The sequence below is a fragment of the Tenrec ecaudatus genome, chromosome 10, assembly GCF_050624435.1.
Source record: "Tenrec ecaudatus isolate mTenEca1 chromosome 10, mTenEca1.hap1, whole genome shotgun sequence".
NCBI classification, from domain to species: Eukaryota; Metazoa; Chordata; class Mammalia; order Afrosoricida; family Tenrecidae; genus Tenrec; species Tenrec ecaudatus.
In genome coordinates this window covers 50,861,610-50,874,064 of record NC_134539.1, presented here as the reverse complement: position 1 = coordinate 50,874,064, position 12,455 = coordinate 50,861,610, and the positions used below count along the sequence as shown (strand labels likewise).

Below are 12,455 nucleotides of genomic sequence, written 5' to 3'. Positions count from 1 at the left end.
ACATCCTTGCTCTTCAACACTTTAAAGAGATCTTGGGCAGCATTTGCATCGTTTGGGATCTTAACGGCTGCTTCCCTGGGCATTGATTGTAGAGCCAAGCAAAATGAAATCACTGACAACTTCGATCTTTTTTCCATTTATGATGACGATATCTATTAAGCCAGTTGTGAACATGAATGTTTCCCTTACCTTGAGTTCAACAACACAGGCAGAAACAGTGGATGTCAGAGTGGAGGAGGAAGAGATGGGGGCAGCTAAGATAACTAACGTATAAGCAGGCTTCTCTACCCACCTCTTGGTGGATGGATCTGCACACTCTTTTTTCCCAGGTATGAGCCTCGCAGTGGCATTCCTGGCTCATAGGGGAGGCACATGTTTAGCTTTAGTAGAGAGTACCAACAGTTTTCCAAACAAATGATTGTATTGGTTTTCACTCTCACCTGTAATATAGGGGAGTTCCAGGTGCTTCACACTCTGACAATCACTTTCAGATGTTTATCAGTCATTTGAGTTTCATCTTTCAGGGTTACCATAGAAATTTCCATACACATCCCATAGGCCCTTCTTTCTGTTATACTCTTATCATATAATCTTCACACAGAGATAAATATATACTATAGTGGCAATAAGAAATTAGTACTATGTTTAAGTTGTCAAATTATGTATACGCCATGTTCACTGGGGTAGATCCTTTTTCTTCAAAACCATTTTATTGGGAGTTAATACAGCTATCTGATCAATCATGGATCAATCACATCCAGCAGTGTTGTACAGTGGCTACCACAGACAGTTTAAAAACATTCTCTTCCTCTTGAACTCCCTAACACCAGCTCCTCTGTACCACACGCCCCCCCGCCCCAACCATCACCACTGTACCCCCGGAAACCCTTATTCTACTTGCTGTGCCTATAGGTTCATCATGGGTGGATGCTTTTTATTCTTTCCTGCCACATTTCCATAGAGGATCATTTTCATTAAACTTTAAAAACTTTCACAGTGTTGCTCACCTGGAGATGAATGATCTCAGGTTTTTTGGTCCACAAATGTCTTCATTTCACCTGCATATGTGGAAGATGCTTTTACTGAACATCTGATTCTAAGAAGGATACCCAGTGGCACTGTGGTTAGGAACTGGGCCACTAACTACAAGGTCAGAGGTTCAAATCCACCAATTATGAGGCTGCCTGCTCCTATAAAGATGTACAGTCTTGGAGAGTTGAAGGAACTCTTTCCTGTAGGTTGTCATGAGTCAGAATTAACTCTATAAGCATGGGCATGTGTCTTTGGTTTGGTGTAATTCTAGATTGAGGGTTTTTTGTTTTGTTTTTCCTTTTTGCACTTAAAAATGTCATTCTATTAGCTCCTGGTGTCCATAGTTTCCTTGAGAAGTCAGTTGTTAAACTGATTGTTTTGCCTTTGAAGGTTATGCATTTTTTTCTTTTGGCTACTTTTAAGGTTCTTTCCTCCCTCTCCCCCCTTTGGGTTTTAGCAGTTCAAGGTATGCATAACTTCTTTTAAAAATTATTTATCCAGATTTCCCCCTACATACCACATCCAGTATTTCAAAAAATTCTTTTGACTCTACGTTTTGAATAGATTCAAAATCTGATGCTTTCTCGTCATTTCTGTCATCACTACCTTTGGTCTAAGCCACCATCACCCCCCCCCCCACCTGAACCACTGCAAGAGTCTCCCATCCAGTCTCCCTGCGCCTACCTTGATGCTCGAATAGATTCTGCGCAATTCAGCAGTCACGGTGATCTTTCCAAACCTACGTCAGATCGTCTTACTCTATTCAAAACCTTCAGTGACTTCTTCTCACCCGCCGGAAAAGCCGAAATCCTTTTGATGGCCCACAATGTTCCACGCGACCTCGTTCATGCGACCTCTGTGATTTCATGTCGACCACTCCTGGCTGATCTGGTTCCAGCTACACTGGCCTTCATTCCATTTCTTGAACATGCAAATCTGCCCCGGGACCTTTGTATGGGGTGTTCCTTCTGCCTTCAATGATCTTCCCCCAAATATCTATCTATGTTGGTTAATGTGCTCTCTCCTTGAAGCCTGGACTCAGATGTTGTCTGCACTGAGCTGTTCCATGGGCGTCCGTGTTAAACGGCCGCCTTCCCACGCCCCATACTCAGCACGCATCCTTCTTTCTTGCCCATAGCCCTTGTCGGCTCACGACATGCTATGCAAATTACTTACTTTTCAGCTGCCTCCCCAACCTCATATTAGAAAATCATCTCTACCAGGGCTGCTATTTTTATCTGTTTTGTTCACTAATGTATATCTTCAAAGTACCTACAAGTGTTCCCAGAGCAGAGAGGCAGCATAATAAGAATTGGCTGAAAGATTGTGCAACTTAAAGGGGGCGAACATCTGTATTACCCGTTAAAACATCAAGACCAGAACTGTTTTCCCCTTCCTGTGGGTGGACACACATGCACTCATGTACCTGTCATGACACAGGTTAGGAAGCTCAGTACAAGAAAACCCACTGAATGACCGTGTCACCTCCTCAGAAATGCTTAGGTCCCGTCTCCATCCCTTCCTTCCGTATAGCTCAGTCCAGTGTGGGGAGAAGGAGAAATCTGATGCACCGTGCACACAAAGATGTGCATGACTAATACTCCTAACCCGTTTAAGGGCATTTAAAGCGGCAACTGGGTCATGCAGTTGACTACTATAAAAGGTAATGCAAATGGACACTAGCCACCCAGGCAGCTCTAGGGCTGGCCTTGAACTCCATTCTGCCATAGACAACCTCCTCCCCTATCCTTGTGTTTTCCCCCCATATTTTTCTCCCATCTAAAACACAGGTATATTAATTCTTTTCCCACCTGCCTTAAGGGTACAAAAACTATTATAGACTAAGGAACTGTAGAGTGGAAAGGGATCTTACAGATTATCAAGCGACTTTTATATTTTGCTTTTGGATGATTCTTTACAGTTTCCACCTCATTTTCAGTTAAACTGTCTCATAAACCAGCCACGGGTCATTAATCTCATTTCATAGGAATGAACCTGGGACTTATGGGAGGGTAGGTGATTTGGCCAGGGCTCTGTGGGATATTAGAAGCAGATCCGTGGTGCCGCTGGCTCTTTGTTCTCCATCATTCTCCTTGTAGAAGCTTGCTCACTCATTCACTGCCACCCAGTCCATTCTGACTCATGGCGACCTGTAGGACAGAGTAGAAGCTTCTCTGTGGGTTTCCCAGCCTGTAACTCTTTACAGAAGGAGAAAGCCTCATCCTTCTCCAGATGGGCAGATGGTGGTTTCAAACTGCAGACCTTACAGTTAGCAGTGTAATGCACAACCACTGTGACATGAGGGCTCCCCTGCCACCAGCTAGAAGGCCCTATAGCCAAAATGCAACTGGTTCTTGAGTGCACACTTCCAGTCCCATGCAAGAAAGCCCACGCCTGAGCAGGATGGCCCTTACAGTAAGCTGCCGTCTGTGGTAGCGTGTTACATTGAGAAGGTGGTAATTAACACTGTTACCCTGATGTGTGTTTGAAAGGAGAGAAATTTATTGAGGTATTCAGAGAGGATGGATATTCATGGCCAGAAGGGTCTAGCTATAAAACTAATCCCATCATGTCACTTCCCTACTTGGGGCCCTTCAAGGGCTTCCAGGCTCCTTGAGAGGGAGCCCAGACTACTACTTGATGTGACTCTTCACCTCCCAGGAGCTGGGTTCAGCCACTAATCCCCCGCCCTCGCCCCTCTCTCCTCCCTCTCCCCACAGGAACACACTACTGCTCCTTCCTGAAGCAAGTTCCCGGGCCTGGGACATCCTTCCCAACCACCTTCCCTGCCCCACCCCCACCTCCTGCTCTCAAGGTCTACCAAAGGTCTGCGTGCTGGACTGGTTTCTTCTGCATGCCACATCTCCCCAGCGGGACCTCTCACTGGAAGGGCCCTGTCTGCAGGATCCCTGTGCAGCCCCACCTCGGCTCCTTCACACAGGTCTCAGAGGCGCTCTTTAGCCCGACGAGGAGATGGTTAAACTATCCAGAGGGCCTCGGACCAGCCTTGGCCCAGTGTTTAACCAGATGCTCCAAGCTCAGCCCAGCTGGAGGACTAAGACCAGCTGGGTCTTTCCTAGAACAAAAGCCCGCCCCGCCCCCACCCCTAAGATCTTCCCTTCCCTGCTTCTGGAGTTGAGAAGGTCAAAGCTGGGATGGGGGGGTTGTACAGAGAGAGGGGGAAGACCCTGGTTCACCAATGCGCAGCCCTGGCGGAGACCTTCCCATGCCTGCCTCGGGACCCCCATCTGTGCACATTGGAGGCACATCTGGATGGTCCCAACGATTGCACCTCCTAGGACGAGCCAAAAGAGCGCATCCCGAGACTCCAGAACCCCCCTAGCGAAGGTTCCCATCATAGCTAGGAGTGGCAGGGGCAGGTGAATCTTTAACTCACCGGCCCTGCAGGCTGGAGGCTTTCCGGATGGTTGGCTGCCTGGGATGAGGGTGGGGGAGGGCTGTGAGGGAGGCGTGGCCAATCCCCCCGGTTGAAGGAGGCTGGCGGGCGGGGGGCGGGGGGGCGGCAGGTAGGCGGGGCTAGCCAAGTGGGGACCAGCAGGCCATGGAGGAGCGCGGATCTCCAGACGGGTAAGCGGAGCTCCGGGAGGTTGGGGCGTCCCGAAGGGGTGGGGGGGAATCCCCCATTGGGGAGGTGCTGGGTGCCTGGATAGCCACTCGCACGCTGCCACAGGGACCCCGCACGGAGCCAGGAGCAGGGCCTGGAAGGGCCGGAAACACCCATCCAGGTGGTGCTCAGGTAGGTGCAGGTTGGCTGGGAGAGGCGGGAGGGGGTGGGCGGAGGGGAGGGCAGTCAGAAACCTCCTGAAACTCGGTGTGACCATCCGCCTGCACGCCAATCCCCAGGGTGCGTCCCATGAGCGCAGCGGAGTTGCGTCGAGGGGAACCGAGTGCGCTGCACTGCTCCGGGGCCCGGACCCTGCAGGTGAGAAAACTTCTACCCGCCCGGCCCCAAACCAATCCACCCAGGTGCCCGAGGGCCCCGCCCCCTCCTTCTTTGCCCTCCCCCTTTCCTAGGTGAGTCCCCCGGGCGGTGGTCCAGACGTGGCGTTCCGCTTTGGCGCTGTGCTGGACGGGGCGCGCACACAAGAGGAGGTGTTTCGGGCCTGCGGCGTGCGACGCCTGGGCGAGCTGGCGCTGCGCGGGTGAGTGGGGTGGTCCCCCGCTGCCGCCCTGCCCCGGCCCCCGCCCCAATCTCCGCCTGACCCATCCACGCCCCTGCCGCCCATAGCTTCTCCTGCACCATCTTCACCTTTGGCCAGACGGGCTCTGGGAAGACTTACACGCTGACTGGACCCCCTCCCCAGGTGGGCTGACTGCAGCGGGGGTAAGGTGGGTGCCCGGGGGTCAGGGATCAGTGGGGTGGAAACTCCAGAGAGACACTGGGAGTGCAGACTCCCCGAACAGTGGATTTCTGAGACTGTAAAAATAAAAAGCCCGGTGTTTCTGCTGCAGAGCTGCTAGAGGCTTCAAACTGCCAACCATGTGGATCACAGCCCAACACATAACCACTATGCCACCGCTTATTTGCTGACCCAGAAAATGAGAAGCAGGGAAGGGGAGAGACTAGCCCAGTGTGGAGCTGGGACTTTGCATCCCATAAGCATTGGGTTCCCACCCTGGTCCCTCTACTGACTCAGTTTTCTCATCTGTAGAGTGGAGCTACTGTGAGAATCAGGTGAGCCAGCTAGCATCAGGAGCCCTGGTGGCTTAGAGGTTATGCGTTTGGCTGCTAACTGGAGGTTAGCTGTTCAGAATCGCCAGCAGCTTCTCCAGAGAGAAAGATGAGGCTTTCTATTCCTATTAAAAGTTAGTCTCAGAAACCCCATGGGGTCTTTCTACTCTAACTCTGTTGGGTGGATATCTGGGTGTCAGTGAGGATATGGCCCTGGGCACAGTGCCAGCTAGTAAGTGCTCTCCCAGAGACAGCAGTTACTGCGTTGCTGTGGATGCTGGGAGCCCCACCCCAGGCTTAGCTCTTTTTGCCCGCAGGGGGAGGGGTTGCCTGCACCCCCTGGCCTGGCGGGCATCATGCAGAGGACCTTTGCCTGGCTGTTGGACCGTGTGCAGCACCTGGCCACCCCTGTCACCCTCCACGCCTCCTACCTGGAGATCTACAATGAGCAGGTAGGAAGGAGGGTGAAGTCAGGATTGTGAGGGGCGGGGCTTCAAATAAGCTCTGCAGTGGGCACTGCACGGTCTCAGAGAGGGCCCTCCCCTCGCCCTCCACCCTGTCACCTCCCAGGTTCAGGACTTGCTGAGCCTGGGATCTCCCAGGCCCCTGCCTGTTCGTTGGACCAAGACCAGGGGCTTCTACGTGGAGCAGCTTCGTGTGGTGGAGTTCGGCAGTCTAGAAACCCTGATGGAACTTCTGCAAATGGGTGTGTGCACCCTCCAGGGAGCTTCGGGGTGTGTTCCCTGTGTATGGAGCTGGGGATTTAGAGAAGGCCTGGGGGAAGGGACCAGCCAGCAGCCAGTCACACCCCATTCTGCCACCCACACTCCTCTGGGGCCCAAACCTGTTCCTCAGTCACCCTCATCCTTGCTTACACTGCTCCCCACCTCCAGGCGCTCCCCTTTTCACTCATTCTCCAAGCAGCGAACCGTGCCCCTCCACTGCCCCAGCAGCTCCCCTGGCTACACCCTCAGAATACAGACCCGGCCCGCAAGGCTCTGCCATCACAGCGTCATTCAGTGATTCACCAAACCTTTACTGAGCACCCCGCCCCCCTGCGTGGCAGGCCCTGCAGATGCTGGGACTTCCCATTGTGGCCCCAACATCAGCTTGCTGGCTGATGGCTCTACCTCTGTCTCTCACTGCCGTGGGTCCACACAGCAGGAGAGGTGGTTATAAAACCTGGCTCTGTTGGCATTCTCCTGCTTAAATCACTCCATTCCTCTCTCTGCGCCACAGGCCAGACCCAACAGCCCACCGTTTGCAGAACCAACACCCCTTTCCTGCCTCTGGGCCTTTGCACAGGCTGTTCCCTCTATCAGGAGGCCTTTGTTGCCTTTTCTCTGTGGACGACTGCCTGCCTGCCCTGCCTGCCAGCCCCAGCTCCTGACGCTTTCCCCTCCAGGTCTGCGCAGGCGCAGGAGCTCTGCACACTCCCTGAACCAGGCTTCCAGCCGAAGCCACGCCCTGCTCACCCTCTATGTCAGCAGGAAGACGGGGAGCCCCCAGCTCGGGAATGAGGCTGACTCACAGGTACCCAGCAAGGGCTACCTCGGAATGTCTAACCCAACTTGGACTTGAATGAGAGGAACTGAGGACCCTCAGCCTTGTCATTGTATGACTTTGATGGAGAGAGCTCCTCCCCAAGACCTACCAAGCCCTGACCCTCCGGTCCCCGCAGATGCCTCCTATGGACCACGGGGAATCCCCTGGCAGTGGGAAGCTGTGCTTTGTGGACCTGGCGGGCAGTGAGAAGGTGGCGGCCACCGGATCCCGGGGGGAGCTCATGCTTGAGGCCAACAGCATCAACCGCAGCCTGCTGGCCCTCAGTGAGACCCGTTTCCTGTCGACGCTGTGGGGCATCAGGGGAGCTGCAGTGCAGGGAGCAGGGTAAAGGGTTGTGATCTGGGAGTCAAAGGCCTCGCTCTGGCCTTGGATCTGCTATGAATCCTCCTTCACGGTATGGGAATCACCAACCCAGAAAGAAAGACCGGAACCACCTGTTGGTGCTGTTCTGTCAGTTTGGTCTCCCAGCAACTCCACGCAGGTCAGGGGAGAACATAGAACCCGCTGTGATCCATACGGAAGCACACCACCAGGGCTTGCTTCTGCAGGGCAACTGGGAGGGTTAGAACTGCCAGCCTTCAGGTTAGTCAACTAAGGACAAACCCACTGCCATCAAGTCAATTCTATAGGGTTTCCCGAAGCTGTGAATCTTTATGGGCACAGACAGCCTCAGATTGCTCCAATAGAGCAGCTGGTAGGTTTGAACCGCCTAACCTCTGGTTAACAGTGCAATGTGTACCTGACAGTGATACCAGGGCTCCTGTTTATATCCCCCCAAGGACCTTCCATAAACCCAAAGGGTGTCTAAGGTGACCCAGATTGGGAGATGGGACCACTCGATTCAGGGTTTAAGCCTCAGAGATGTCCAGCCTGTCCCTTGTGCCATTGGGAAGACAGGTCCAGGATGAGCAGGGAACAGACCTGTCCCCCACACCATCCTAGCTACCAATTTATGGGACTTTGAGCCCCCCAAGGGCAGAGTCCTGGCCCTCTCTAAATGGTTTAGAGAAATGTAAGCCATTTCTCAGTGGCTTTGATGGGAAGATGTTCAGGAAACCTTTCGTCAGTCCGGTTGTTAGATGTGACCATAAACCCTGCTGGGCATTGGGCATCAGGAGTGGACAGGGATGTCTGTGCCCCGGAGAAGTGGCAGGATGGGCGGCTCCTGCTCCTATAGTGGTGCATGTGGAGTGGGTGGGCTGGGGCAGTCTCACAGACCTGGGTGTAGAGCTGGGCTCCCAGCATGCCAGCTGGGCTCCCAGCATGCCAGCTGGGCTCCCAGCATGCCAGCTGGGTAGCTTCCAACAAGCCCTGGAGCTTTGTGGTCCTCGATCTCCCTGCTCAGGTCACTGCATCTCCCTGCTGCTGGACCCCCATCGGAAGCAGAGCCACATCCCCTTCCGGGACAGCAAGCTCACCAAACTGCTGGCCGACTCACTGGGGGGACGCGGGGTCACTTTAATGGTACCTGAGGGGCCTGGCAGGGAGATTTGTGGCCCGAGGGAGGGGCTCCCTAAGAGGCACACTAAGGGTAACCCCTACCACTACCCCCCCAACACACAGGTGGCCTGCGTGTCCCCCTCTGCCCGGTGCCTTCCTGAGACTCTTAGCACCCTTCGGTATGCCAGCCGAGCCCAGCGGGTCACCACCCGGCCACAGGCCCCCAAGGTGAATCAAGGAGGAACAGCAGAGAGTCAGAGGTGGGGGAGGGGGCCTCCAGCGTCAGGAAGGGGTGGAAGCCTGAGTTACATGTCACAGCCGAAGTCAGGCACTGGGTTAGGGCTGGTCTTGGGGGGGTGGGGTGTGATCCTAGAAATAAGGTCCTAGTGGGTAAGGTGAGGTGGGAGCGGTCAGGGTCATGGGCAGGGTTAGTTAGGGTTCCATCCTGGGCCTAGCCAGGATCCAGCTGCTATCGTGGTTAAATCCAAGTTAGGCCGATGTCTGATGTGGGACCTTATTTGGGACTGTAAACTGAGCCAAGGTTTGTAGACAGCATGCATTTGGGATGTGATGGACTGCGACCTTGATGCAGTTGTCTGAGGGCGCCGCCTCCAGGCAGGTGAGGTCTTGTGTCAGGATGCAAGGCTGATGAGTGGAACTCAGGCTGAGGGCACTCACTCCCTACACCCCGAAGCCCTGGTGCAGTGCATGGCCTGTCCGCCCACCACGGTGGCTCTGGGCCTCTCTCCCCAGAGCCCTGCGGCAAGGCAGCCCCAGCGTGTGGACACGGAGGTGCTGCAGCAACGGGAGGAGACCCGTAACCTGAGGGCCCAGCTGGACCAAGGGGACTTCAAAGGTCTGACCTTCCCGGGACTGGTGTGGAATGCAGGCAGGATCTGATCATGCTAGCTGTCATCATGACACACACACACTCTCTCTCTTTCTCTTCCCTACAGCCTCCAGGCTCAGTGGGACAAGGGCCGCCTGGGCCCAGCGGAACCTCTATGGGATGCTACAGGAGTTCATGCTGGAAAATGAGAGGCTCAGGTAGGACCCAACCCTCCCCTCGGCTCGGTACCCTGCCCTGTACCCCCTTGCTACTGGACTACTCCCACCAGGTTGCCTCCCTGCCTGCCTTCAGCTCTCTGTGTCCCTGCCTGCCTCTCAGGCCTAGACTTTGCCACACCCAGGATAGGCTGACCCTACCAGCCTGCCTCCTGTCACCTCCTGGGGCCTGCTTTCCCCAGGAACGAGAAGAGCCAGCTGCAGAGAAGCCGGGACCTGGCCCGGGATGGGCAGCAAGCCCTGGCCCAGCAGGTGCTCGAGTTGGAGAGGTGAGTGCAGTCATCCTCTGGGAGGCGGGTCCTGGGGTGGGAGGCGGCCGGAGAGCCAAGGTCTACTCCAGTGTTTCCGAGTCTGGCCTCTGGAGCCAGATCACCCGAGTCCACACTCCAGTCTGTGGTCCACTGGCCATGGGACCCAGCAAGCCATCTCTCATTGCCTCCATGTCCTCTTCTGGAAAATGGGGGACATCCGGGGCCCACCTCATAGGTGTGTCCGAGACCAGATTTGAGTAAATCCATCGGTGAGCACCTGGGCACGGCTCTGGCACTCATCAATGCTATGGGGTGCTTGCAAGTAAAAGGGGTCTGGGGGCTGGCCAGGGTGTGGGGCTGGGGGCTGCAGGTACAGACCTCGCCATTCTTTCCAGGCGCCTCCTTTCTGCCAGCCACCCTCACCAGCTGGGTCCCTGCCCCATGATGCCAGCTGTCCCCTGCCACGTGAGTGTCACCTCGGCCCACAGGCCAAGGGGCGGGACTTCACAGGAGCCTCTGACACTCCCTCTCATAGGCACTGCCTCCCCTCTGTGCCTGGCCCTGCTGCCACCTCTGCCCCCTGTGCCGAGCACCTCTGGCCCCCTGGGCCTGCCCCCGGAGGGAAACTCACCTGCCCCAGGTAGGAGATGCCAAGGTGGAGGGAAGGTTGGGAGAGCTGGAGAACCAGGGGCCAGTCATCTTGGGGTCTCCAGCAGCCTTCGGGATCCAGGGTCCAGGCTGAGATGGGGGGAGGGAGGAAAGGGGCAGGGAGGGAACTCTGGCTGTGGCCTCTTGGGCCTGGGCTTGGAGAGGCTACTGTGATGCATTGGAGATAAGCCGGACAAGATCCCTGCCCCCAGGGTGTCCCCAGTCTCTGGAGGAGGGACCCAGCCAGCCACACACGGACCTGTCGTTTTGTGACCGTGGGGGAGTCAGGCACAACTAGGCTGGAAGGGAAGTGGGGGTGAATGGCCCAGGGACCAGGGATGAGGTCTCCAGAGACACCTGGTCTCTCCCATAGATGTTTGGTTCTGAGGCCCTGTCCAGTGACCCCTTATCTGCCCGGCCTCCACCCTGGGCACCACCTCGAAGCTCTGCCTCTACCAAGTGCCCCAGAGAGAGGTGAGCCCAGCCCGGGGAAAGGGGCATGGGGACTTGGGTCCCTGGAAGACTCACCCCCACCCCCACCTGACCCTGGTCTAGGACTCACTCTGACTGGACTGAAACCCGAGACCTGGCAGAGATCCTGACCAAAGAAGAGGTGGTCCCATCAGCCCCGCCCCTGCCCATGGGCCTCCCTAACTCATCTCCAGTGCTGAGAGGTGAGAGAGGGAGACAGGGAGGCACCCTGAGTGGTCTGATCCCCATTCTCCCTTACACACCTTCCTATCTCTGAAGAGGGGTGGGCACAGAGAGGTGACTCCTAAGACCCTTGCTAGTTACCAAACTAGGGCCCCTTGTGCCCAGGCTCATGGTGGCAGTGGAACCCCTGGGCCGGGGGCAGGTCCAAGGAGGGCAAGCCTCCCTATGTACCTTCTTTGCAGCTGGGCTCCCCAGCCTGGCTCGGAGACTGGAGGCCCTCCGAGGCCAAATCAGCAGCTCCCTGCGCCTCAGTAGGGGCCAACCACCCCCACAAGAGGGTGCCCGGACTCCAGGCCACGTCCTTCCTCCCTGCTGAGCATCAAGTGGAGACCCCGGAAACTGCTGAGTGACCTGGGGCTGGGCTCTGCCATCTCCCCGGCTGTTATTCTCCCCGTCCGTCAAATGGGAGGGGCCTGCCGCTGCACCTGCAGCTGTCCACCAGGGCTGGGCTTGTGGGACAAAGGAGGGCTGCTGCCCCAGACCTCAGGCAGTGAGCTGGCTCCCGGGGAACCAGGCAGCAGGTGCTGGTGGACATAGGCGAATAAAGAGGTGTGAGCTCCGCGCCAGCTGTCTTGTCGTTGGCTGTCACCATGATGTCCCCGTGAGAGAGATCCAAGGGGGATGGGGCTGGGGCATGTCTGAGAGGGAAGACATGAGGGAAGGTATGAGTCACCTTTCCCATCCAGAAGATCCCTGGTTCCCAGCCACAAGCGCACAAATCTGAATGGAGCAACTGCTCAGGGTTCCTGGTCAGGCTTGGGGGAGGACAGTGGTGCATATCCCCACAAAGAAGGCTTGAGGGAAACTGAGTCAGCCTCAAGCCAGGCCAGGAGGTCCATGGAGGGACTTGTCTTGTGCTAGGTGCATGTGCCCCAGTATTGATGGGACAGGACTGGGGCTGCCCTGGGTTCTGATGCTCAGATCTCCTCTGGGCACTGGGCAAGCCCGGGCCACTCGCTAGCTCTTAGCCAGTGAAACGGGAACCAGGGCTCTCTGTCTGTGGAGTGCTCACGAAGGTCAAGGATATCAGGGATCATGGGAATCGG

General features: G+C 55.9%; 1 protein-coding gene across 1 annotated transcript; it reads left to right on the top strand.

The window, feature by feature from the left end:
• The first annotated feature begins 4,594 nt into the window (after nt 1-4,594).
• On the top strand, nt 4,595-11,725 carry KIF12 (kinesin family member 12). Its single transcript, XM_075559521.1, has 19 exons — nt 4,595-4,620; nt 4,724-4,789; nt 4,897-4,975; nt 5,068-5,195; nt 5,282-5,357; nt 6,043-6,177; nt 6,296-6,431; nt 7,131-7,223; nt 7,399-7,554; nt 8,637-8,755; nt 8,855-8,959; nt 9,485-9,587; nt 9,688-9,778; nt 9,979-10,065; nt 10,443-10,512; nt 10,583-10,713; nt 11,095-11,169; nt 11,251-11,369; nt 11,559-11,725. Exons 1-19 carry the CDS (start codon nt 4,595-4,597, stop codon nt 11,723-11,725), a joined length of 1,962 nt encoding a protein of 653 aa, XP_075415636.1.
• The last annotated feature ends 730 nt before the right edge of the window (nt 11,726-12,455 follow it).

Bases quoted from the DNA above. Each gene is read 5' to 3' on its own strand.
- KIF12 (XM_075559521.1), top strand. From the start codon at position 4,595: ATGGAGGAGCGCGGATCTCCAGACGG. The intron at 5,358-6,042 runs GTGGGCTGACTG...TTTTGCCCGCAG, and splicing joins TGACTGGACCCCCTCCCCAG to GGGGAGGGGTTGCCTGCACC. The intron at 7,224-7,398 runs GGAGCCCCCAGC...TGACCCTCCGGT, and splicing joins CTATGTCAGCAGGAAGACGG to CCCCGCAGATGCCTCCTATG.